The 27,780-nt window shown below is 38.4% G+C and overlaps 1 protein-coding gene across 2 annotated transcripts; it reads right to left on the bottom strand.

Moving 5' to 3' along the window:
• Positions 1-193: 193 nt before the first annotated feature.
• On the bottom strand, positions 194-24,716 carry DCUN1D2 (defective in cullin neddylation 1 domain containing 2). Of its 2 annotated transcripts, none has more exons than XM_030473998.1 (7): positions 24,502-24,716; positions 21,615-21,831; positions 18,057-18,225; positions 16,223-16,353; positions 3,862-3,944; positions 1,543-1,639; positions 194-797 (listed from the first exon to the last, which is right to left on the bottom strand). In XM_030473998.1, exons 1-7 carry the CDS (start codon positions 24,502-24,504, stop codon positions 718-720), a joined length of 780 nt encoding a protein of 259 aa, XP_030329858.1. In that variant the 5' UTR covers positions 24,505-24,716; the 3' UTR covers positions 194-717. The 2 variants fall into 2 exon arrangements, with proteins under 2 accessions (XP_030329858.1, XP_030329850.1); XM_030473990.1 differs by lacking the exon at positions 24,502-24,716 and adding an exon at positions 23,912-24,280 and having other exon boundaries at positions 267-797.
• Between the last annotated feature and the right edge of the window lie 3,064 nt (positions 24,717-27,780).

Here is a 27,780-nt window from a genome sequence, read left to right as displayed (position 1 = left end):
TGCAACATAGCATAAGAGCAGCAGCCCTTCCTCAGCAACGTTACTGTTACATGTCCAAGCACTTCAAGAAGAATAATGAGGAAGTTAATCTCACAGGCAGAAAACAAAAGGCTGGATGCAATCCTATACATCTCGGACTTCAAAATACAAATTTCAAATTTTGGCAACAAGTAAAAAAAGCATAAATGTTTTCTTTGTTCTGTTATAATTCTATATTAGGACAGATCCATGGAACTAACTTATAAAAATACAACATACTGCACAAGTTTTATTTAGGGATTTAATTTATATACCACAAATACTGCTTTTAATATAAGTACAATATAATACAGTCTTATTTATGTAACTGCTGGTGTTCACTCTGAATCATGAACTGAATGGCATGCTGTGCTGTCAAAACTTTAATAAAATGGCCTCTAGTTAAACTTCTCCAAAGTATAAAATCATGCAAAATCTACATCCTATATGATACAACCAGTACAATAATTGAAGCCAGTAGCCTACAAACAGCCTGGACTGTCTTCTGAGTTTGTTCTTCAAGTGTCCACAAGTCAGCCATCATTTTCTTTAGGCAGAAAGGAAGAATTTCTGTTTTGTCTGCAGAATCTCGTCACAAGCACTGAAACCAGCAACAATGTGCAGAGTTAGCTGATAACAAATCTTCATTACCTAATGCAGTTCAGAATGCATGTTTAGTCCATAATGACAAGTCTGGGGTTAGGAAGTTTTACGTTTTCCTCCTGTGACTACTGGTCGTGCATATTCCACGAAATCATCTATAAGAACAGGCCACGCTCCTGAAGAGAAGTTAAGCAAGTCAGAAATTAGTGTATCATTATCAGCAACAAATTGGTGCATTGTCTAAACATAAAGTATCAGAAGTTCACTTTGACATTCCTGGCCCAGTCTAACTATAACAAGCATGAGATGATAAACACTTGAAAAAAGTACCTAATAAATTAAACATTTGAATCTCTTCTTGCAGTAATAGTTCTTAGTACAAATAAAATGTAGTTAAAGCAAAAAAATCCACACTACAAAGTTTATAAACATTAGCTGATGGCAAAACCATGGCATCCCTATCCAAGCCATTTACAACTTGGGAAATATTTCTGTACACAGCCATTCCAAAACAGGATTTGCAGGATTAGTAACAAGAATGTAAATTGTTTTTAGGTTGGTAAAAAAAACAGTGCTCATGTAGACATTCTTGCAAGCAGAAAAATTATCTATTTCCTTGCAGTCAGCAGCACTTTTGTACAAAAAAAAAAAGTTTCACTGAGACTCTTGTAGTATGACAGGTTCAAGTAGCATGTGCTATTTCATGGTGTGACAGTATCTTCTGTTTACATATTACGGCAAACTAGTTAATCTTCTTATCATTACTGTTTTGGCAACAAGAATGACACTGTAATTGCAGCTAAACCTCTAAGGGTAGACAAATTAAGACAGAAGATAGCAGCATCTTCTGTCTTCTGATAATTTAAAGCAAAATTTTAATTCTGCTGCACCAATTTTTGAAGATATTCAAGTACTGCTTACCTTCTTCATCATAGTTGGACATATCATCTGCAATCATATTTCCAAAGTCTAACAAAAGATTCCAAGTATCTTTTGGAATTGATCTTTTATGATGTTCCTATAAAGGAGAAAAAATATTGTTCGATCCAAGCTATTTTCAAATTCCACGGTAGTAGTTTATATTGACATATACAGAAATGTTTCACAAGTATTTTTTATTGTTCTTGCTCACTTTTTTTTTTTGTAATAAAGTTCACAGCTTTCAAAGAAAGCTGCAAAATAAAATGCAAGAAAGAAAAATAGTCTAAATTTTTTAATAGTTGTTCTATATTTTCTGTTCTGCTTTTAGGGTGTTTCTAACTTAATATGGAAAAAGAATAAACCAATTGCATTTATACTTCTAATGACGTCTATTCCAGGTTCTGAAACTGCAGCCATGGATTAGCATTCTACCAGTTAAACTTAAGCCCTTTTTTCCTTACCACTTTTTACTTATGCTTACCCAGCCTCTCCTTCAACTTGTCGGTTACAGTTGCACCTATGCTCTTCTCACTTAACTCCCAGACTGCCTTCCAGATCCATCATATATCTCAGCCTCTCTTCAGCTATTCTTTTCTTCACCATAATGCACTACCAGCATTTGCTCCACTTCTGCCTGGTCTCCTTTTTCCCCAGTCTGCCCTATTTTCCACTACCACCTCCTTGTCTGATCTAAGATATAATCTTTCTGCATCACCCCATTCATAAGTACCAGTTGCCATCGCGGCTGGTTTTGAGCAGCACTCCAAAAAACTTCAGTCCTAGCCAGAATTCTCTCAGCTTTTATAGTTAGCACTCCCAAGAAGAGAGTGCGTGTGGGGAAACACAACTACTAAGCAGTTGTGAGCAATAGCATCGAATCAGACCATTCACGTCTCCCTTCATCTGTTGATACTGCTATATTACCTGTAGATAGCTGCTGATTAACAGGGAATGAAATTTCAACACCTAGTTCTGGTTTGCAGTAAAAAATTGCAACTACATGAAAAGACTTGTTTGGTGAAGGGTTGGGGTTTTTTGTGTTTGTGCTTTTGGTTTTGTATTGTGGGGTGGATTTTCTAGTTGGTTGTTTATTAAGCAGTAATACTCTAAAGTATTGAGAAGAATAAATTTAATTTGAAAAATTGGGAACTTGATCAAAATGAGGTTGATGTCACTTTTTTTTAAAGTAAACATTCAGGTTAAATATTTGTAGCAAAATAAGACACTTCATACCAGATCATCTAGATTGAAGCAGAGATCATCACCTGCTTGAAGCAGAGATCTGCAGAACTGTCTGTCATAACAAACTTGATCACATAGCTCAGTAGGAAAAAAACATTAAGACTTTTCTTCAGTTATATCTATAGATCGGAATAGGAATGTGTTAAGTATAGTAAGGAATTTAAAATGTGAAATGTTTTCACAAGTTCTTTTTCTTGAATTGGTACTTTATTCAGTGAATTTAAAAAATACCGTTCAAAAGTTCTGAAAAAACTCCAGAAAATATTGCAAAAGGTGTACACTTCCCCTGCTAGGCACTGGTGGTTACTGAACAAAATGCACAAAGATTTCTTAATTCTCCTAAAGTACAGATAAGAAGATAAATTAAAAAACAAACAAACAAGATAAATTATAAATTATGTAACATTATAGAGAGTGTTTGGGGTTTTTTGCAAGTACATAGAAATGCAAACGTATAAACATGGATGAATGAAGCAGGTCTTTCATAAGAACATTTTGCAATTTCTAAAGTTTAGTTTATGCATCTTTACTCCACTGCCCACAGAATTGCACTAGTAATAGAAAACTGTCAAGATCGGTTCACAAGTATTATCTAAAATATGAGTTGAAATAATTACTTAGGCAAGAACTTTCATTTAAAAAGAAAAGTCTCAGGTTAAGTCAGTCATAACAGAATTGATATTAAAAAAGAGACCGAGTTTATGCATTAATACCGCAAAAGGCAGAGCATGGTAAAATACATGGTTGACAATAATCACAGCTGTCTTGAGAATAAAGACAACATAAGTTCAATCTACAATCACGGCCCTCTTTCATGCAGAAGCTTTTGTCAGTAGGAGGATACGGGATCAAGCAAGCAGAATGCTCTATTGTTCTGTTACATCTTTTTGCATTCTTCTCAATTAGAAAATAAGAGAAGATTTAATTTGGCTTCATTTAAGAATATTTTATATTGGTTTTCAAAAAGGAAAAAGTTGGAAGGAACTATTCAGAGATCCTTTTTCTTTATTGTAAACGCACAGGCTACAAGCCAGACTGCTTTGGACTAACATAGGAAGGAATATGGTACATGCTTACCAACAAAAATTTATTCCAAAGATCTAGAAATTTAAATCTTCCTGACAAGACTAAATTCCAATATGCAATTGCCATTTCTAGATCTGCAAAAGACAAGGCAACATGTAAATATTACAGCATATTTTATGCAATAACTCTTATGGTTAAACAATTAATGTTACATCCAGTGTATTACGATACAAATTAATAACATTCTTCTGAAATCAGTACGAAAATTATAAGGAACTGTTTTCTACTCTCACTAACCCAAAAGGCAGGAGACAAGCAGTAACGGTATAAACTGCATATTGAATATCAGACATAAAGACTAGAATATTTTTGTCATCATCCAGCAGTGCCAAATCAAAGCTACTTTCAGTCTACAGAAACAGAACAAAGTAGTTATAACTCTACATACAAATAATAAAAAAAGATATACACACGAGTACAACAGATATTGATAAAACCCAAACATTTAAGTCTGCAGATGCCAATTCCTGTTAACTTACCACATTTTAGACACACATTGACTTTAAAGAGATTTTGAGGATACAAGGGGATAAAAAAGCCCCAACATTTGTCTTGGGCATGGTAATTATACAGCACCCCTTACAGCAATAATTCTCTTCTTCTGGAATCATTCAACAGACAAACACCTACATCCAATACTGAAAATATGAGTCCAAGAAAGCAGCCCTTATTCTGCACCATGATCAGTGATCTGAAAGCAGAGTTCAGCTCATGCATGCCAACAGGAGGATGCTGCACTGCCACACACTGAAGTGGGAAAGTAGGAGCAATATTAGATGCAGCATAAGGGTAGAAAAGATGTTTTTCTGAAGACCCATTTTCATTCTCAGCAGCTCACAACACCTAATGGCTTCTGTGCTTGGTCCCACAGAAAGCAGCACTAAATGTACACATAGTGCTGTGCAAACACAAAGTAAAGCATAGTCTGTCTTAACCACAACAAGATTTCAGTTTGTCCTTTCAGTGCAAAGCAAGTATAAACAAAATGTGAAACTTAATAGAAAGTACTGTTGTAGCAGATAAGACAGAAGCTTGACCCCCACCTACAGGAAAGAAGCATGGTGTTTTAAATTGCATATATCACATTACAAAACAAAGGACACTGTCACCTGAAATCAAGTTTCAAGTTTGAAAGAGATGTTCCACATTTTAACATAGCCAATTTCCTAGAGTCTATATCATAGAGGGCTGGGGCCTAGAAAAAGCGCAATAGCTAAAATATAGGGAAATACAATATGCCTGTACCTAGCTATAGAGAGATGGTGCTGCTGGAGGTGTTTGTTCTACTATGATCAGAGTGCTTTTCAGTACAGAACATGCTTTGTGCCCTGATAAACTTCTTTCAGTTCTTCCTGTCTTTGGCACCATGCTCACTTTTCACAGAAAACAAACAGAAGAGAATAGTTAATAGCATTTACTTGCTGTTTAGATATGCAGATTAATTATTCATATCTGTTATCCAAAATGAAAAGCAAAAGAAATGGGAAGGGAGAAATAAATAATCTTAAGGGTTTCTAAACTTCACTGTTAAGTGACTGGCTTTGATTCCATTCACTTAGGCTTCTTTATGAAGACCACCTTTCCAAGCCAATCTTGCAAATCTGTCATGTGACAACATTATAAAATGTATTCTGAAGAAAAAACACCTTAATAGCTGAAGAATTTTTATACTTCTGATGGAAATATTCCTTGGAAAAAGGAAGAAGGTACAGGCAAGCAAAGAAAGATGGTTAAAGGTGCCACAGAAAAAAAGTTAAAAGTGAAAGAAGAAGCCACACTTCGCTGGTTTATTTGAATATGTGTCAAATTTAGTATTATGCTACAACGAACTTGATTACTGCAAAATTGTATTTAAAACCATGCATGTGAAATACTATCTTAATTAAATTGATACTTGAATGATACATTACATGTGCGTGCAAATGGATTCTCCTGCACAAAGATAAAGAATTATTTGCTACGATGTACAACAAAAGCATATCCTGCTGAGGATGCTGCTCTGTAGCCCACACCGGAGCTGCTCTCCCCATGAAGCAAATGGAGGGAGGTCCTGGTCTTGGTTAAAATTACCTCAAGGGAAAAAATTCTAAAAAGTACATCTTCCTCAGCTGGTTCATTGCAATCACACAAACCCCTTAACTAACACAAGAGATATTTGAACAAAAGGAACTAGATGGGACTATCATTTCTGGTAGTGGTGCCAGTTAAAGCAACCTTAAAAGTACGTGAGAAAACAAGGCCTTCAGGCGTGCTACATTCTCAGGAGATAGGGCTACACTTTTGTTTGAAGACAGATCTCTACCTATGTTGAAAAACCTAGCACAGGAGGACAGACATGGCAATTTCTGCTTTAAAGGAAAGACCTAGTTACAGAAAGCTCCAGTTCTACACTGGGATGCTGATAGTAATGTCAATGAACAGTAATTCTGTGGAGTTTGTGTATCTGCACTAACAAATACCAACACCCTCCCCCCCCCAAAAGAAACCCAAACCCCTTATGCCATCAGAGTTCTGCATCCCCACAGGAAGATGGTTTTTTTGCATGGATTTCTAAGGCAGTCTTATTGTATTTCAATGCTACATAGATATGAAGGCATCATTACAAATAAAATAAAATCAAACTACAATTATAAAAATATGCTGGTTTTGTACCAAGAAATATACTTCCTGCATTAGAGACTAATAATGCAAGTTTTATAAAAGGAAAGGAAATCACAGATGCATACTTTCCAGTGCCTGGAAACTAACGCCTAAGCAAGGACCAGTTTAGACGAGACTTCATTGGAATCATCCATGTTCATATTCAGAAGATTAAATATTCACCATTTAGCAATTTTAAGATCATAAAAATACGACATCATATGCTGTACATTATACAACAGTTTGAGCTAACCATTCACCCCAAATCATCTCCAGTGCTAGTATCTAGTGATTGTTGTATATCATGCAGCCCCTTCAGTATAGTCCAAAGATTTTCCATACACTGAAACAAAGCTTCAATATCTAGATATTCAGCCTTTCGGGTATGTAGTCTAGATGTGCTTACATACAGCATCTATAAGGCTTTCTGTATTAAAACCCTACGAACTGAGTCACCTAAAAGTGATACCAATTACCATCACGAAATTATTAAAATTAAAATTACTAAAAAGATTTAAAATATATATAGGATATCTAAGTAAAGCAAGATCAAGAAGGAGGAAAAGGTTGATAAAAAAATATTTCCATTATTTTAAACATTATTTTGCTAAACAATGTTTATTACAGTAAACATGTTTTGGTATGTTTTAAAAGTTTTGAATAATTTAAAATATCAGCATTCCACAATCAGAAGTATTTTGCATGCAGTATGATTTATTCTGAAACATTAAAGCTGCATTCTAAAATTGATTCTACAAAAAACCACCTCAGCCTCTTTTACGCTGATTGAACAGAGAGCTTGAAGTGATAACAAATTAGCACAATTAATGCAGGAGAAATACGTTGTCAATTAGACAGCCTGTGCCTACTTTCAAGATATGATCAAATGTTTATCTTGTTAACAATAAAAAAAAAAAAAAAATCATTACTCTTTTGCATGAATAAAAAAATAGTCAAATTAAGCTCCTCATTCCTTTGTTATGATTTTGGACAAGGGCAATGAAGTCATTGCACACAAGTAATCAAGGAAGTGAGAAAACAGAAAGATAAATCAACAGATAGCAAGGAATTGGCTGGAGAGCAGGATTTATGAGGAACATGAAATGAAGTTCATTTAGACCTGCTGTGCCAAAACAGCACTCCGGGACTGCAGCACCCACATGTCATCCTCTGCCAAATAAGAAATTTCCAGCTCTCAGACTGCCTTATCAACAAGAGCTGTTCATGCAGTCATGTTTGATGCTGCCAGAATATTAAAACTAATTCACCTAAATTACTGATATTAAAGAAAAAAAAAAAAAGTTGAAGGCATTACCTTGGCCTCCTAATGGCATCTGAAAATCTTAAGTTATTTACAAGAATACTCTCATATTAGCCACTGTTTCCCTCATAATCCCTAGTCAGCATATTAGCTACATTCTGTACATTACAATGGTAGATTCCATCATGTTTTAGAGGTTGGAAACAAATAACATATTTTAAGATCTACAGACTGTCCCAGTATCGCCTTTTCTTCCTTTATTGATGTTTAATCTTCCTATCAGTATTATAAAGCTTTGCTACTTCATGTCACCTCGATGAGAGACTTCAGGCAGCTTGTTATAGGCATCGGTGCTCACCAATGAATTTTATTCAAAGAGTACTCTCTCAAACTACATTTTTATTTTCTTCCAAAATAACAGGATGTATCAGCCTTACCCAGTCCATCTACACACCCAAACTGACAAATTAGTAAAGAATATACCAATGTTTGCAAGAGGAAAAAGGAAAAAGTTACTTTTATTAGACCAGTTAATAAGGATTGAAGAAAAAAAAAAAAATTTATATATTTTTTTTGAAATGAGAATTTCAGAGCCAAGAGCCCCTTTGTTTGAGGCTTTCTCTCCCCAGTGCTTTAACCAAAACTTACTCTATAGCTTTGAAAACAAAAGAGCAGCCAAGAAACTCTCCTGTTCCCAACACTGCATAAAAAAATTAATCTGGACAAGTGCAAGACACAGAAATCTATTTTATCATTGAATCGCCTTGTAAAAATACATGTAGCTCCTGTAAGAGACTGAACTTCAGATGTTTTCTTTATAGTCACACAACTTGTCCTGAAGTATTATTATCATTTGGTTGATATTCTTTGATCTTGTTTTCTCACTGTGATCACAGGCAAGTATCATACTTCCGTAAAGCTAAAACAAAAACTACATTGCACTAAATTATTTGTTTCAATAAAATTCCCGGACAGCACGTTGAAACTGGTGCAGATGTGGGAACAGTGGAAATTGGTGTCAATCTATTTCAACAACTGGGCTATCATACTACCTAACCAACAAACATTAGATGAATACTTGCAAGATTCATTGAGTTACTTGATTCCTTGCTTCCTCATCTTTGAATGATTTTAAGAGTCTTCTTTGGCCTCCAAATTACTAAGAACACTGTCACAAGAATTAGTTTCTTTCCTAATCAGAACGGTTTTTTTTTCTTCTACAAACAAATAACACCCACATAGCAAAATAACAAGAAAATACCATCAGGATTCAACCTAAAATCCATTCACTAAATTACCGAAGCTTAGAGCAAAATAGCTCTTATCTGCAATTAGGAGCTCTCCCACGGGAAGAGAAAAGGGGAAAAACAGATAAGGGTTATGCAAGAAATATGGAAAGTGGCTAAACTCAGGATCCAGCTGAGTTGGATCCTTTCATCCCTGCAAAGCCGTAAGCAGAGAGCTTTCCAGTGCTCTACATTAGGGGATGTATAATGCACGGTGTTGGAGTTAAGTCCCTGTGGTGGACACGGAAGAGTGGTGAAGCACAGCATGTGGATTGCAGAAGAGCTCTGCAGGAATTGGGCAGGGTCTGACTCTGCTTATCAACTCTGTCTCAGCATCTGCCACGCTGAAGCACGCCGATTCCATGCAGAACCTTTCATGGTTATTATCTTGAGCATCAACTGCACAAAAGCAGATAAACTGCTCCTGAATGCAAGCTAGACTTAGAAGATAGCTATCTAAACATCAATCTGAGCGCAGACTAATGAACCTGATTGTAGCCAGGTTCCTTCTGTCTCTGCAAATCTCTCCAGATAAACTACAACAGACGACTTAAAGTTGACTGGATATACATTTCCCAAATAAGTGCCAAACATGAGTAAAAGAATCAATGAGACATTTCTGGAACTGGCAGTTATGCCACAGCTTTGCTGCTACTATTGGCCTTTTTTGATCAGAGCACCCTGTTCTAGACTAAGCTTCTCTTAAATTCCTGATATCTTCAGAAAAAAAAAAAAAGTGAATAAAAAGTAAAGCAAGGACCATACACGCAGACCAACCAAGGTCATTGAAACACCTAAAATACAGCATTCACAGACCTCTTCCAAAGTAAGCATGAAATTCAGTTATTGAACTCCTTCAACTTCTTGCATCCACTCACTTCTACAAACACGCTACAAATGGATCAATCTAATTCTTCTCTGAAAGTGGAAGAAACCTTGATGACTAATTGGGGAGGGGGATAGGGTAGAGATCCTTCCCTAATGTCTAAGCATTTTTTCAAAGAATTCTGAGATACTGCTATGATGAAAGCCAAAGGTGATGTTGCTTCAATTAAAAAGAGCACATTATACTCATCTGCTCATAGAAGAGGCAAACTCCTTGAAGTCCACATACCGGATGCAAAGAGTCATTCTTCTGGTCTTGAGGTAATATTTGATTCAAGTCTGAATGCCCTCCTCATGTATCATCTCTTGCTTGATCCCAGGAAACTGGCAGAGAGAAGGAAGCACAACCTTTTGAGCCAGCAAGCAGGCGAAGGGACCACAAAGGAGTGATGAAGGACCAAATTTGCTTTTTGTTTCCATGTTGAAAGTTGAAGACTATGAAAGAATGCATTAAGTTCCTCCACAGTGCTGAAACAAACTGTAGCAAACTCCTGAGCATGAGGAATCTCCTGAACATGTCTTGTTGGGGCTCAAAGGGAGACCCAGTAAGAGACTCACAGTAAGTATCACATTAAAAAAAAAATAAAATAAAAAAATAAAAAAATAATAAAAAAAAGGAGCTAAGTCCTTGGTTTGAGTTTGAACAGAGTCCTCGGAAATCTGAACTGTTTTGTATACAAATGGTAAAAGATCTATAATCTTTAGTACACTCAACCAAGAGCTAGGATGCAAAATTTCACTCAGACTGCAGTAGAAAAAAATAGAACTTGGGAGTAGAAGGCAAACCAAACCTCTCCAAATCTGCACCATGCAAAGTTTACAGAGTTATTGTACTAAATATAGTAGCAAGAGCATGAGAGAGCAGATTAAACAGACAGAATCACAGTTATTCATAATAATTCCTTGTAAAAGTCTCCTGGCAAACCAGACCTTAATAAACTGCACTGTTTACATTATCTCAAAATATATACAAAACACTCAGATGAAGTCTAATAAATATAAATCTTTCACCTGCCAGGTCCAATATGGAGCCATTGAGATAGCACTGCTGTGTTGAAGCCTTACTATCTTTCTTCCCTCCAAATTCTGTCCATCACTTAGAGAACAATTATCTTAACAGTTCTAAGCATCCATCTTTTTCTTAGATAATAATCAAATCTATTCAGACGTATTTGAAAGACACTTGACAGTTGGATCCTGAGTAATATTAATCAGAACATCATTTGCTGCTTAAAGAAAATCATGGTAGATCTTAGGCAATATGCTTTTGCCTCCTGCATCTCACTAACACAAGTTGTTGCTTAGGGTGACTGGTACTACTTCTTTAAACAGCATGTGTCCAGACTGAAGCATACTGCTTGACAATATTAAACTAATAAAAGTGGAAACATTCAAGTTGGATGTGACTATAGAGACAGAAGTCCTGCAGATATAAAGAGAAATAAAAATTCCCTACTATCACCACATGAACTGTGGAAGACAGACTCCTATAAAAGGCAGTCCTATTTCTAGGAATGAGTACCAGTGTACCTATTTTGGGGAATGACAGAACAGATGTAACTTAATTTACTGGAGAGGATTCTTCCCATCTAATTACATAAAGGCAGAATTTCTTGCATTGGTTTTAAGGGGAACTACAGAATAAGAAGAAATTAAAAAACAATGGAAGACAGGCTGTTCTTAAAAGTAAATAAAACACAAAATTGCAGACACCCACACATCTGCCCGGAATGCTTTCCTGGAGCAAGATCCACTGCATCACACAAAGATGACTGTGTGGGGTACCACCAAAAAATGTTCTAAGAAGGGCTTCTGTGTCTTCCCACTCCCTCCCTTACAAATGGCAGCTGGTGTAATAAGAGATACTAGCTGTCCTGCTGATAACTCCTGAAAGATAAATGTTTGGGATAAACAGATTTTTTTCAAGATAGGCTCCAGGCAAAAAGGTTCAATGAAAATGGACGGTATTCTCAGAAACAACTTTTAGAAATTCGGTCTGAAAGCACTGGTGCCCAAAGCAAAGCTAGACATGGTGAAATTCATCCCAGAAACCTCAAACTGCTACCTACCATCTTTGAGAATTCATAGGGGTCAAAGAAGTTCTAGAAGAACCTCAGTGCTTCTCTGCCAAACTGGCAGAAAGTAAACTCATCCATGAAGGTCAGTCCTGGATCTAACACTGTCTAGTACTTCAATATCTCAGATGATACAACATGAATATTAGATCAATAGGATCCCAGAAGAAAACAAAAAAAAAGAGTTGGAAGGTACAATTGCAATATCAGAGAGCTGGAAGACAAAATTTATCAGGGTAGTCAACTTTACTCAGTCCAGAGATTAAGGGAAGACACATACATAGTTGCCAAATACGTAAAAAATTGTAACCAACTCCAAGGAAACATGTATTCTGCACATACACTCTGGATGGGTAAGTACTGAACTGAAGAATTCAGGAGCAAAGATTTAAGTTATATGCTAGAAAAAGAAAAAAATATAATCTAACACTAGGTTTGAGCAAGCACGGACATAGATGTATGAGACCTGCCATGAGAAATTTAAGATTTTATTATGTGAAGGCAGTCATTCCCCAACTTCCAGTCAGAGGACCACTGCCAATCGGGTATCAAATCTTGTCGATAACTTGAAAAAGCAAGTTAGAATATATTGCTAGCATAGCACTGAACACTTGGTTAGAAAGACATCTGTGAGGAATGATCCTTTCTGGCACAAGGGAAAACACTATATAAGTGTTTATCTTTTAAATGCAAAGACCGCCTGGCATATTAAAAAGGAACCCATGAATCACTGTATTTCCTCATGTCCTTCAGGGGGATGTGGCAAAAATAAAGTAGTAAGCGCTGCTTATCACTTCTTAAGACAGCAGAAAGATTTTTTAAAAAAAAAAAAAAGAGTAATCTGAAACATATTAAAATACTGATAGAGCAATAAACATGACTCATAAAGCCTCACTGCTTAGACATTTTAGAGGTATTTCAGTAATTTCTTATAGTTTCAATATGTTAAGATAATAAACATGAAAAATAACTGCATAAATGAGTCTCCTTTGCCTATCTCAGGCATTTTTCTGGCAAGCTCTATTCTCAAGAGTTATTTCTGTTAAAAATAAAGATGCATTAGCACTTAGCCTGAAGGATCCAACAGAAGGACCATTTAAATAGTTTTTATTAACAATCTGCTAAGAATAAAAATTGCCCATTTATCACTGGTACTATGTCAAATTTGCTTAGTTTTCAAATAGGTGGTGTGTATACCCGAGAAATCAAGCAGAATTCCTTTAGCCCACAGATCACTCCCCTAAACAATGAATGCAACAACTACCAGACTTGGTGATTTAAGCTCAGACTGTAATAAGAGGAAGCACTGGATACTTCACACCCCAGAAAAATCTCATTAAAATATTTCATAATTGAAAGTTATGAAAGAATTCCTTTGATTATTTCCACTTCATTAATTAAAACCATTCACTTTTATCCCTACTTGATATAAACTTACTGACCCTCAAGACATAATTCAAATGTGAATGTATGAGTATGCAAAAGCCTTATAATGGGAGCATGTCACCAGAAACATTTTAAAGCAAGCAACTACGGCAGTAGCTTAGCAGCATCCTATTCTTGGGTAGCACTTGCAAGTTCATCTAATGTGCATGCAGGGAAGAAGGAGAGTTCAACATCTTAAGATGACCTAGACAGAGCTATGCAGAGATTTATACCAGCTCATTTGGTAACAAATCTAATTATACGTTCTGTTTAACTATCTGGACTGAATTCATAAAAGCATGCTGAGCCAAGGCTCCACACTTAGTAGGAGAGAAAGACTTTGCATGCAGATGAAATAAATTCCCGCGTCTCCTTGACAATAGGGCACACAGTCACTGGGACGCAAATACCAAATACCTCAAGAGAAGAAGATGGACAGTTTCTCATTCTAGAAGAAAATACACAGTGTATACAGAGAAGAGGATGTAAAATAAAAAGCCTCTATTACATGTAGCTGAAGCAACTAGAATTCTCAGCTCATACAGACACTCCTGTAAGATAACTGACTGAATTTTTTTTCTTTGCTGAACGAGAACAAACATAACTCTTAAAATAATTGCAGCAGGAAGCAGTTAGTTATAAATGCCAACCTGTAAACATTTTTCTTCCTCCATTTCTCTGCTCCCTGAATATAATGGCATTCCCTGAAAAGATTCTGACTCCAAACCTATACAGTGTTAGTTTTTATTTGGATAAGCTATCACTGATCTGAATCGCTCAAAAATGTCATATTAGTCAATATGTTTGTCCAGCACTCTCTTTCTAGTTGACCTATAGTGATCCAAGTTCACATCAGACAAACATGGTGTATCTCCACTGAAATAAGAGCAGTGGCACTTACATTTATTTAATATCTGGAATCTTCTTAGCAAAACCATAAGAAGTCTGATGAAAAATGTCACCAAAATACTGCCATGTAAGAACTAAGCACTACTTGAGGTTAAGAAACAGTATTACCAGAGTTATTAAAATTCCTGAAAACTGAAATCAGCAACAGTTCAAATCAACTTTGTCTACAGTTTATATTAAGTTCTACTTTAATTTTTGCACTTTCTTTCTCCCACTAATACTTCAAATCTTAGTGCAAGAAGGCACTTAGCTCTTTGTTGCCAAAAAGCACCATTCTTACACAACAAAGAAGATACTCTTACAAACGAAAGGGCCTCCATACCAAAACTAGAAGTAATGGAAAACAAGTAAGTTTCCTTTTTCCTCCTCATGTCGAATAAACAGTACATTCAGTTCCACAATCCGGGTTGGGCTGTCTTCCCATCTCCTCTCTTTGTACAGGCTTAGGTGAAAAGCTTTTGAGACATATTTCCCAAGTACATGAGTTTCACGTTGGAACTGATCCAATTAAAACAGGAAGACATTTGTAATACTTCTTTAGGTATCCCATAAATTCCAGCCTTGGCTGTAAGTGACTTACCTTTTTCGCAACCTGAAAGTACTAGGCTTTTTAATGAAGAGAGGCAAGAAAAAGAACAACTAGCTAAGGCACTTCAAATCCAACCAGCCTCATAGAACCACTACAAGACAATTTCTTTCTTGTGTTTGGAAAGGCGGCATGTGACCCATGAAAGAGCGACATGTAATGAAAAATGAAATTGCTGCAAAAAAAATAAAGAAAAATGGAAACTGGCTAAAAGTTGCCCACAGTTTAAAAGAAAAAAAAGACACTGGGAAAGACAAGAGATATTACTCAAAGTAATTCCCAAGGAAGAATGTGGAATGGAAGGCTCTGGTTGAGAAGCTCTAAAATAAATATTCTGGTCCTCCATCTCACTACTCTTCTAACAGTTTTAGAGAAAAAGTATCCATTAATGTGCTTGTGAAGTAACAGACATAAAGTTGAGGTGGCTATGCTTAAAAAAAAACAAAACACAACAACCACCAAGAAGAACCCCAAACCAAACCAACAAAAAACCCATCCCAAAGCACTTGCTCTTCTCACCCACAGCACAAAGAGAACACTGATGATGGTATGGCTCTATCCTACACACAAAACAGGTTAATTCCTTCCCTCGCAGTGTCTTTCAGAAGCGGATATAAGTTTGAAAGGCTATCAGATTTCATCTTACAATTTGCTTCATCTATTCACAAGCTATAGATATTTTTGATTTGAAGAGAACATTAGAATTTAAACAACATATCTATTTTACTACAGCAATACAAGGAATGGATTGGGGCAAATCTTAAACTTTACAAAGAATAGTAGTTTAATACTTTATAAACTGCATGTCTATTTCTATTCACCAACTTTGAACCAAGACCATAATATTATTTTCCTAAACTTTACATAAAAACTTTGAGCTAAACCTAAGAAGTCTTAGAAGAACAATAACTTTTGCTCTGTTTTCTCTCTCTTTTTAGCTGATATGGACATCTTGTTTCAGTTGTTCTGAACAAAACAGAAAATACCAGGAGCTCACTAGCTCAGACTTTGAAAGAAATTATGACAGGTCTGTAAGAACTGCAGGAACTTTCTTTGGCAAGAGAAGAAAGAATGTCAATACTAGCAGAAAACACCATTAAATTATCTGTACTGAGGGGACATTAAAAAAGAGATTAATTGAAAGAAGATGGGAAAAAGGAAAAGTCAGTGAAATAAATCAATAATGAATTTACTATACAATCACCAATGAGAAAACTGTATTATTTTAAGTATTTGGAATTGACTTCACTGTCTGTAGATATTTTCTCAATTGTTTTCTACTTACCTAGACCTTTTTGTCCAGGGTTTTTAGCAAAGTTAAAAGTAAACTGATAAAAATCTTTGAACTTTGTTGGATCCTTTAGCTCTTGTTCCAGTCTTGGCAATATAGCTTTTAGTTTTTCTGTGGTGTCACACCTGTTCAAAAGAGGTTACACTGTTTGTAAAGTAAAAAGATTTTCTTTTTACTTTTTTTTTCTTGTTATCCTTTTTTATTTTTTAAGGTTTAGTTTCAGAGCAAAATAAAACAGTAGTTAAGATAACAACAGAGTATCTTTCTGGATAGCATTCTTAAGAATATAAACACTCATATGCCTTTATTAAACAATTTTAAGTGGAACATTATATATAAGCATCCGTTAAGTATAATATCCAAACAGAAGTCGGTGGTTTAACTTCTTTCCTCAGTCTCTTCATATGAACTCAAACAATAAATGTTATTCTGTTCTTAAAGAACATATAAACCTCACTGAAATCTGCTATCCCTTCCCTTCTATAGTTATTGTAACACAAGGGTGTGTTCACCTATGTTCTATGCTAAAAATTACACACTGGACCTCTGATATGTAACAAAATCATTCCAAATTCTCAATAAGCACTATACCAGAGGCAAGCAGGTATGATCAGATTATACTCCCAAGAACACCATAATGTGTGTTGAGCAGAAAAATAAAAATCACAGACCTCTGTGGAACTGTACCAGAGACAGTCATCAGGACATAGTAGGAATATCACAATAAAGTTTCAAAACAAAATTAAAGCTGGAATCTACAGGTGTTTTAGCAAAACCTTTTTAATCGGTTATAGCAAATAATGCTGGCAGTTTTAATATAACAGCATGAGCACTTGATTGCTGTCAATGGCTAGAAAATCATAATTATTCTTACAGTCTCTGCCCAAAGGAACAAAATAAAGCAGTAGACTTCTGATGACATCAAAAGTACTTCACCACAATTTCTGAATACCCTTACCTAAAAAGGAAAGCTTAGACAGAAGCCAATAACTGATGAGGTCAGTAACAACAGAGTACTAGGACCCCTACTCAAGAAACAACCACCACATTTGCTTGAAGTTAGCCTACTGTAGAAAAGTATTGATAAGGCACCATTCTAAGAGCAAATGAAATTATTTAACTACAAACAATATGCAGAAATAATAAACCTTAATTCTCCACCTAATGCAATCTGTTAAAAAAGAAAAAAAACAAAAAAAAAAACCACCAAAAAAACAAAACAAACAAACAACAAAAAAAAAAACCCAAAAAAACCAAAACAGTATCATTGTGACACTTCTCTATATATTAGAAATACTGTATCTCTTCCAAGGAAAAGTTATACGCAAAATACTATTTATGGCAATAACTGCTTGACTTTATTGCTAAACTGAGGCAGCATGGTTCAACCTCAAACTCTAATTTCCAGAATAGCTCCATAATCCAGGAAGAAAAAAAAAATAAATTATTAGTTACATCATGTTCTCTCATGCATCTCCAGTGACTGTCAGCTTTTACCACCACACGGTCCAACTCAAAACCTTAACAAAAGCATGCATATGTTTATTATGAATTACACACAAAGATCAGCATATCCATCTGCCTTTCTTGCTGTACAGGCAGGAATTATACTGCTAGACCCCTATTGTGGTCATCATTAAGGCTTTGCAGTAAAGCACCAATTTAAGGAAGATGGGACACTACAGGCATTTAGCATCTGTTCAGCTTGGCACCAGCCTTACTAGATTTTTGAAGCTTCACACTTAATTCACACATTCAATTAAAAATGCTTTAAACAGAAACAGAGCTCAGGCCTTTCATGCTTAACTATGCAGAAACGGATACTTACCCTAACTCTGTCATCCCATCAACAAATTCCTTTTTACTGAATTCACACTGAGTAGCTGCCCTGAACTTCCATGCTACCACCAGGACACTGATACTGGCTGGGTCCAGGCTTAAATCATCACAGAACTGCTGAATTCCATCAATGCCAATTTTATTTTCATCTTGTGGGTCTATGATTCAAAATACAAAGAGAAGAATTGCAATTATTTACAAAAAAAATATTTACAAATAATCATCTGCACAGCTGTGATATGCTGCGCAACACAGGTCTTCAGTTTTTCATAAGCTTCACAAATGTCTTCACTTGAAATCTAGTTAATTATAGAAGAACCTTGAAGAGTATCTGTAAATAGCTTAAGTATTCTGCACACTTCCCTAGAAATTGGTTTCCAACTTTTCCTAAATTCATTAGCTGATGTCAATGAAATAGTTTTGTCTTCTCTCCATAATGCTCTATAAAAGATCTGAATTAACTGAGAAGATGCCCGACCGCATCTGAAAACAGTAAGGCTGATAAACACATCAAAATGTACAATATATTTATTGGTTAGCATGTATTAAACTTTAAAAAGGAAAAAAAACCCAAACCAACCAAAAAAACAAACCAGCAAAAACACACCTACCAAGTGAGCCCACAGATTTCCACACCACCACCCCCTCAGAGACATATGAGACTCCACTATAACTGTTTAAAGACCACAATCACTAGGTTTTAGTTTTAAATCAGGGAAATCACCAAGATGTTGCTCAAACAATGCCTTAGCATAACAGTCTTAAGCTAAACTTACGAAATATTATGTTTCAGTAGTACTAATACCTTTTTGAATGCAAGAACCACCATTAACTACCTACATTAGGGTAAATGTCACTGTAAAAATTCTGTAACAAAATCCTCTCTCAAAAAACCCCCACAACAAAAGCCCCTGCATGTAAACTTAAATAATTGTAGGGAGGCAAAAACCAAACAGCAATAAAAAATAAAATCACACTGTTAGTTTTCAAAGGCTGACAGTTTACAAATTATAGAACTATCTTTCCCAGCTTTTGATGAGAAGACATTTCCGTATCACAAATTGGGCTATGTAGAAAAGTACACCTCAGGTAAATTTAAGACTAACTCCTTAAACCTTTCAACCATTTTCAACCAACTCCTTAAAAATTTCAACCATGCTATTTTTAAGTCCTTATATAATGAATTGATTTAAAAAAAAAAAAAAAGTCTAAAGAATACTTTTTTTTTGGGGGTGGGGGGGGTGGGGGGGGTGGGGTGTTAAGCTCTCTTCCACTTTTCCAGCCAATACTACAGTGGTAGAAATGATAAATGCAAAGAGGAAGTTAATTTCGCAAAGACTTTTACCCATTAAAACAAATTACACCTATAGTATAATAGAGTGACATTTGACTATGTCAGACATTTGCCTGACATAGAACAGGCAAACACATCTATTCTACTATATGCCAGATCTAGATCCAAGACATATAAAACACATTTCTTGTATATTTGGAGAGTAATTGAAGAACTAAAGGCAAAAAGTGCACTACTGTTGAAATCAGTGGAAAAATACTGATGGATTTCAACAACGGCTGTTTCATCCTTATCATGTTTCTCGTCATCCAGGTAACTAGGACCAAAAATGAAACTGTTGTTTTGACAGAGTTGCTGGATAAATAGATTTAAAAAAACCAACAAAAAGCACAGACAATTAAAGACCTCTCATCTCAGATATCAAATATAGTACAATGTCTGTAGCATTCTATGGCCCAGTAGGACAAAGGAATTCCTTGTTGTTTTGAGGCCAATGACCCAGGTTTAAGCTGTACATGAGGAAAAGGAAAGGTGCTTAACCAAAACTTCCGCTGTTTTCTCTCAAGTCTTGTGAAGGTTTTGTTCAGGTCTGCAATTTTACTGAACCATTAAAGTCTGAGAACTGCAAAGGTGTGCTGCTAACCAAAACACAGACATAAAACTGACTAGATTTCCTTTCACAGAAGTGGTGCAGTTTGCCACTGCTAGAAAACTACGAATAACACTTGTGATTTAAAAAAAAATAGATTCAGATATTCTTAGTAGCATTTAAAAATTTGTATATATTTTTGACCCAGCAGTCCGCAACACTGACATGCAAGCAGTAAGCAAAAGATTTAGAGATAGATACATATTTTTTATGTATATATATATAATATATACACATGCACACATCCCATACCAGATAAAAAAAGTGGTTCTCTAGTTGTTTGGTGTTTTGTTCGTTTTCTTTGTTCATTTTGGTCTGTTTGTGTGTGTGTCCCAAAACAATGCTATAGTATTGCTGGTTCTTTGACCCTACACAATTCTTTACCATATGATAATTAAATATTAAAGAACATCTATACTTAAAATAGAAGACGTTATGTAAAGTGTACCAAAATAAGGTGGAAACACTATCAAACAAAGCAAGCTACCTACTGCAATTAGAAAAGTACATAAAATCATAATTGAATAATTGTTAAGAGTTCGTTTTTTAAAATGTGAGATGTATGGATCTCGGCGGGGGCTGGCAATGATTCCAGGCCACAATGCTCTAACGTGTAATGAACAACACACGATTCATGTCAGAGGGCCACATTTCAGAAAGCACTATTACCTACATCACATACATTCTTATATTTAGCTGACTATCTTTCCCTTTTTTGTTGAACAATGCTGTAAAACAAAAAAAAAGGGAAAAGAAACAACTCTGCCTTTAATCCACTTCCCTGTGGTTTTCACTCCAAGCCTCTCTGATCAAGCATATCACTTTTGCTGTAACATGCCAACACAAAGAATCAAATAAGGATGAAGTTTCTATGACTAGTTCCTGAGTTTTCTTATTTGTCCGATATGCTTATTTGACATGCTGAGACAAGTCAGCGCTTCCCCATCCCTGGCAGTGTTCAAGGCCAGGTTGGACAGGGCTCTGAGCAACGTGGTCTAGTGGAACGTGTCCCTGCCCATGTGGCAAGGAGGTTGGAACTAGATGATCTATAAGGTCCCTCTCAACCCAGACCATTCTGTAATTCTTTATCTGTTTTGTCAGACTTCTAGCTGTAATGTTATCTGAAACATTTTTCTATTTTGATGGATAGAAATACTACTATCTTTGAACAAAAATAACTCCCCCAAATATTAGTGTAAGAATAATATGTATTATTTTGCCACACAAAGTACACTGCACATATATTATAATAGCAGCCACAGGCAATAAAACAAATAAGTTGCATAATAAGCTTTACTCTATTTTCCACTACATGCAGCTGACACTATCTTCTCATGATAGGTTTAATTTTCTACTGTGAATTTACTTTAAATTCTACAGGATTATCTACAGAAGTTGTGTAGTGAACATTAAGAGCATTTAAAACCTTTTTCATCCTTATCTCGCTACCACACAGAGTGAGAAGCAAAAGCTAGCAATCTTTCCTAGAAGTCCTTAAGAATGGCAGATGGAAAAGCAGAAATACCACCCAAAGAAACTAATTAGAAAAAACCCCAAGCAATCAAAAAAACCAAAACCCACAACAAAAAAAACCCAAGTCTTACCTTTGTATCGATTATACAATTGCTCTAATTTCTTCTTGTCTACTGAATTTTTCATGGATTCTCTGTAGTACAAGTCTGGGTTCTGGAAGTAGTTGTCTGTTGCCACTTCTAGTTTCCATTCATTCTGCATTAAGCAGTAAATAGCAGTCCTTTCACCAGCCTGGGTAAACGCCATAAACTGGCGGACCTTGTCCTTCTGAGACGATTTAAGCTTATGCTTTGGGATGCAAAAGAAGCAGGAAAGCCAATGAAGCTAATCCAGAAGTTTGTTTCAGCATTCTACTACTAAGGCCTATCTTTAAAAGGTTTTAGTTTTCTTGTTGATGACAACTTTCACTTCAGAATTACAGGAAGACAAAGCCTTGTTCTTCTGCAGTTAAAAAGACAGCATTTTCTTCTGAAAATTGCAATGACATCATCTATATATACATTTTTAGCAGCACATATTTGGCAGTAATAAATTCATATTTCTGCTTTATTGCTCACATATGCAGAAGTTTTTCTGTTCTGCAACAGTGGTAAACACAAGTTTCACCATGCGACAATATGGTTACCCTCTGAAAAATATGCCTAGTGGTTATACAAACGAGATTACAAAGGCACAATTTACAGATTCTCAGATTCTGTATAACTCCTTCATACACAGAGAAAAACTGCTCAGCAGTTTTCGTTATATTTTCCTAGCAACAATGAACAATACAAAGTTTAACCATTTCAGTTGATCAGCTAAAAAAGGCAGAACCATTTCTTACACTTTTATGTTAGAAACCATTGCCTACAGAAGACATTAGGCAAAAAGAAAACAGATAAAGCAGACACATCAGGGATTTGCTGAATGTTACGATGAGACTATGAAGTCTCTGTAAATGTGATCTAAAAAACTTCAATTAACACTGAAAAAGATGTTTATACTATTAATACATTAAACAACAAAACTGCCTGTTACAGTGATATACAGGAACCAATAAGACATTTCTCTTAATGGCAGCTAATTGCAGCAACCATATTGACACAACATCACTAAACTTCTGGAACAATCAAGAGGCAGGAATGGGGATTTTATGGAGAGCAAATCCAGTATTAACATAGATCAACATTATTCTTCATATGAAGTTGGAAGAAGGAGGAGATAGCTTAAATCAAACTCTGGCTTTTATTATATTCTGATACTTCCCATTTTTGTTAAACCATACTTAACACCTGTTCTGCACCAATAATTAAGCTGATAAATTTGTCTCATTACTTCTTAAATCACCAGGTATAACAGCAAATTTACTGGTCTCTTAAATATCGGGGGGGGGGGGGGGGGGCGGGACCACACAACATGAATCCTGATTCAGTGAGCAGTAAGCAGCAAATGTGGGACCATCTTTCAGTTTACTTGTTATCTCTTGTACACATATGGATGGTGACATCTTGACTACAGATGGTCCTGAGACAAGAAACACATCATGTAAACAAGATAAGGACTTCAGTCTTTTCTATAAGATTTTTTTTTTTCAATTTTATATAAGAAGAAACATGTAAAGCTTCTTTTTATACAAGGAGAAACCTGTGAAGTAGGAAAGGAGCTGCAAAAATAACTACAATGTTATCTTGATAGAAAAATATTCAATAATTCCTTGACTGCAAGCTCTGTGTAACCTTTCTCCCCTCCAATATTCATTAGCGTCTAACTATGAGAGTCTCTCTGCACGAAGATCTGCCTCAGTTACATAAACTTCTGAGCAATAAACTGAGCAATGATCACTTCAGCACAGAGGTCGCCGACAGCACCTCCAAAGTACAACCCACGTCCTCTCCCAAGCGCACTGAACGCCAGGCATTCAGGGGTATTTTCTAGGCTGAAAACACCGAGTTATCTGAAGGAATTACAAGAAACACATTCGACTACCCGATCCACTACTCTGCCACGTAGTATAGTTTCTACTCTTTGCCTGTGTGCAATGCCCGCCGCAGTAGACACCGGTATCTACACACACTCTATACGGCGTGGGGGGGGGAGCTGAACTCGCGTTGCTACCGCGCCTCCTCGCTAACAGGACCCAAACAAGGAGGGGCACCTCGCACCAAGCCACGATTCAGTCAGCTTTACAGCCTTCTCAAGACGGTAATTACACCACGCCGCAAGCTCCAAGGGAGCGCCGGAGCGGACACAGCGCAGGCTGCGGCGGAGGCGCCCAGAAAACCCTTCCCGGGACGGGACGCGCCCGACCGCCCCCCGTGCCCACCCGCCGCCCGGCCCGGGCCCGGGCCCGGCCGCCTCCCCCGAGCACCACTCCCCCAAGCACCAGTACCTCTGCACCTTTCCCTCCGCCTCCGGCTGCACCTGCCGCGTCCCGGGAAGGAAGGGGAAGGACAGGGAAAAACGGGAGAGAGGGGGGGAGCAGCCAGCGGGAGGGCCAGGCTCCGCCCGGTGCCGGCAGGCGGGGCGGCGGGAGCGCGGGACATAGGGCTCCGGGAACCTGCCCCGCCGGCCCCAAGCCCAAAAAAGGGAAAGGTACGCGCCGCGCCAGCTCCCGGCGCTCGAAATACCCGCGGCGGCGGCAGCGGGAGCAGCACCGCCCGCCTCCCTGCCTCCCCCCCCGCCCGCCCCCGGTGACCTTCCCCGCTCCCGGCCCCGGAGGCGGGAGGGCCACTCCGCACCGCATCTGTCTGTCTGTCTGTCTGTCCTCCGTCACTCCTCACCAGCGGTGTACCCCCTCTCCCCCCCGCCTGGCGCCGTCCCCCCGCGATAGAGGGAGCAGTACCCGGTGATAAGGGGAGAGGCGGGAAACCGCGCGGCGCTGGGGCGCTTGACTCGCCGGTCCGGGGAGTTGGGGGGTGTTTTTTGGGGTTCCCCGTCCCCGCTCCCCAATTCCCGTGCCCCCCGCTCCAAACAACCTACCATTTTATCACCGGCGCTTTGACCAACTTCACCGCCCGGCGCCGCCTCCCGCGCAGGCGCGAGGGACCAGGCGCAAAGGCGGAGCGCGGGACGGGAGCACCCGCCCGCTGCGCCGGGGAAGCTCCCGGCCCTTCCCCGCACCGGGATACCGGCAGTAGTGTCCCACCAGGCCGGGCCGCGCTTGAGCGGCGAGTGCCAGCGCGCACCGTGCGGGGCGGGCGGAACGCATCAGGGAAGGGGGAGAATCCACCGTTATGTTTCCCATGACACGCCGCGAGGAGGCGCTCGGACTACAGATCCCGTCTGACGCTGCGCTTAAAGGTGCCGCCGCACCGGCTGCTCGGTGACCGGCGCAGGGTGAGGGGTTGGCGGCCGGTGCGAGAGCGGGAGAGGCCGCTGGCAAGGACGGGCTCCTCGGCGCCTTCCGCTACTGGCCGCTGTTCTTGCGCTCCCGCCCTTCCCGCGCCCCCCCGGCCGCTGCCGGCCTCCCTCGCTCAGGTGAGCGGGGCGGAGGGAGGAAGCAGCGCCCGGGGCCGGCAGTTGCGCCTCCGTCACCGTCTCCTTCCCCTTGGCAGCTGGGCCGGCCGCCGCCCTCAGGTGAGCGCTGGGCGCTTGCCAGTCGCCGGGTGGGGGCCGTGAGGAGGAGAAGGAGAAGGAGGAGGCGGTGAGTTTGGCCGTGGAGCTGTGGGGCTGGAAAGTTGAGCGCTGGGCGGGCGGGCTGCGGGGTGGCTTCTTCCCTGCTTTCCTCGCTCCCTCCGCCGCCATGAAGGGGCGGGAAAGGGGTTGGACGCACCCGCGCTCTCCTCATCTTTCCCTGTTCTTCGTCTTCTCTCCTCAGCCTTCCTCAGGGTGAGGTCCCGGAAGCCGGTCCGGGAAGAGAGGAGGAGGCGGCGGTGCAGGCAGCTGCCCTCCGGCAGCCATCGCTCTCAGGTGGGTGCTTGTGAGGCAGAGGTGCCCGCGGAGTCACGGCAGCGGCCGGCGCCCCCGCCTCGGCTGCCCTGAGGGTCCTGAGAAGGAGTCTGGGTGGTGGCAAACGGGAAGGTGTGGAAGGAGCCGCAAGCGTTTTGGAAGAGAGGATCGGGGCTTGCGTTAGAGACAGGGTCGAACATCCGCTTGATGTAATCCGGTACTCGTGTATCGTGTTCAGGAAGGAAGAATCGGGAAGATGAACTGCATTCCATCAGGAAACAAACCGTGCTTGAGAAGGACTTCAAACGTCAGGAGTTCCCTATAATGTGATACTGATGCATGGAGAAGAGCGTTTGGCTTTTTCCTTCTAGATGACCCTTCCAACTCAAACCGTTTTATAGTACTATGATTATTCTATGATTCTTTTTATTTGCATTCTGAAGCGCATCATATGTGTGGGGTGGTTATTCCCTTAAGAGCTTTTGAGCACTACCCCAGGTGCCGCTTTCCTAAATAGTTTTTTGCTAGCCAAATAAAAAACACTGTTACTGAAACAAAATGACACTGTGTCAGAACTATGGTGGTAAGTTTGCACAGTGCAACAGGGCAAATTCACTACTATAAATGCTCAGAATTTCGTTACATGGTTTGTCATACCATGTAAGACGTGCAGTAGAGTATTCACCTCTCTGCACACAGAAATTTGAATACACAATAAGTGTTTTCTTCTCCCTCTTTCTTGCAGGAATAGGTTGTAATATATTCAGTAAAATCTCTTGCCCAAACATGTTAAACAGGAAGAGTATTATTTTGTATACATGAAGAAATATTTCCTTAAATATCACTCTAGAATTTTGCCAGGTGGTGGGGGTCATTGCTTTTTCCTGATCTCTTAAAACCAGTTAACCCTATAGCTTTATCAAAGTTCTGAAGTAGTTCTACTTTATTATTTTATTGAAATTAGAGTGATGTAGCTATGCTTTTGCTGCTTTAATTATATTTTCAGTTCTGAATTTTAAATGTTCTAGCTCTTCATGTTGTTAAACCCTAGCCCATAGTCAACTATCAATAACTAAACGCTTTGGCTTGTATTTCATGCATTAAAAGAAAGAAACCCACCCACAGACAGGTTTTCTCAGTTCTAACTGAAACAGAGATGGGAGGGTATTTTAAAAATTAAGGTAGTGCATGGCTGTGCTTTGCCATCTGCGCTTCCCGTTCTATGTATTGATGATGGTTAGCTTGGATGCTTGTGATTGCAACTGCTGCTGTGTTGCTTCCAGATGACTACGTCCATGTGTTGGTTCCTGATTAAGGCTGCTGGTCCAGAGATGAAGATTGTAGCTAAAGTTTTAGGCACATACTTGCTCTACTGATGATCTACTAATGTGTAGCATGCTGTGCATTTTTAGAATGCCACACTTCAGTGATAAATGTATGCTTTGTACATACATTTATACATTGTTAAATATAGCTTTGTGGTGTGGGGTTGGTTTTTTGTACGCTTTTGTGTTTGGTTGGTTAGGGTTTTTTTGGTTTTTTTAAAGAAAACATAACTTTGTTATTTTACAGTAATGTCAGTATTTTCTTGTAGGCTCTGGGGGAAGGAAATTCGTTCTTAGTTTTGAAATTCTATCCTGCTTGGTGTAAAGCAAATACAGCAGTTTAAATATAGATCTTCAAGTAGCTTCTGGGAAATGAACTTACGAATGAATTGATTTTACTTTTAGTGTTCTTGTAACTCTATTTTAAAATCATGAGGATCAATAATTAGCTTTGAAGTAAAATGCCTCAAGGCCACGCAGCCTTTCGGGTGAGGTCTTTGAGCCAGGCTAGTAGTGCTCAGAAGTCCAGGAGGTTTTGATGTTATTTCTTTAGAAACTTCCCCCCCCCCCCAAGTATGATTTATAATGTAATCTGTTTCAGTTAAGTTTTCTTTCCATTATATTTTGTATTGTTGCCTGTGTTAATGCTTCGGAGGCAATAAAAATAACAAATGATTATGATACAATTTTTTAGGATCGGTTTGAAAAAATGCAGGAGGTAGATAAGAATAATAAGTTCTGGTGCTAGGTTGAAGTATAGCCTGTGGCATCGTGGCTTAATATTTTTATGGCTTTTCTCTCATAAGAAGTGCAGGTGGCTGCCATGTGAAATAACTAAGCTTTCCATTCAGTGTTTTTAAAATGATATCTCGAAAATAGCCAAGGGGAAAATAAAAATCTACCAATAACCTTGGGCTGTTCCTTGGTTTTGAGAACTGTTAAAGATTATAGTGTAAGATGCAGTCTTGGGTTTCTTTTCTACATTTGCTTGACCTAATGTCCCAACATTACCATGTTTGATAACTGACTGGTACTGTTTTGCAGC

The sequence above is a fragment of the Strigops habroptila genome, chromosome 2 (assembly GCF_004027225.2).
Source record: "Strigops habroptila isolate Jane chromosome 2, bStrHab1.2.pri, whole genome shotgun sequence".
Classification (NCBI taxonomy): domain Eukaryota; kingdom Metazoa; phylum Chordata; class Aves; order Psittaciformes; family Psittacidae; genus Strigops; species Strigops habroptila.
Note: the sequence above shows the minus strand (reverse complement) of the source record. Positions and strands in the feature narration are given on the sequence as shown.

Bases quoted from the DNA above. Each gene is read 5' to 3' on its own strand.
- DCUN1D2 (XM_030473990.1), bottom strand. From the start codon at position 24,265: ATGCGGTGCGGAGTGGCCCTCCCGCCTCCGGGGCCGGGAGCGGGGAAG. The intron at 16,354-18,056 runs GTAAGTATCCGT...TCTTTTGAACAG, and splicing joins GATGGGATGACAGAGTTAGG to GTGTGACACCACAGAAAAAC. The intron at 3,945-16,222 runs GTAAGTAGAAAA...TGTCTTTTGCAG, and splicing joins CCCTGGACAAAAAGGTCTAG to ATCTAGAAATGGCAATTGCA.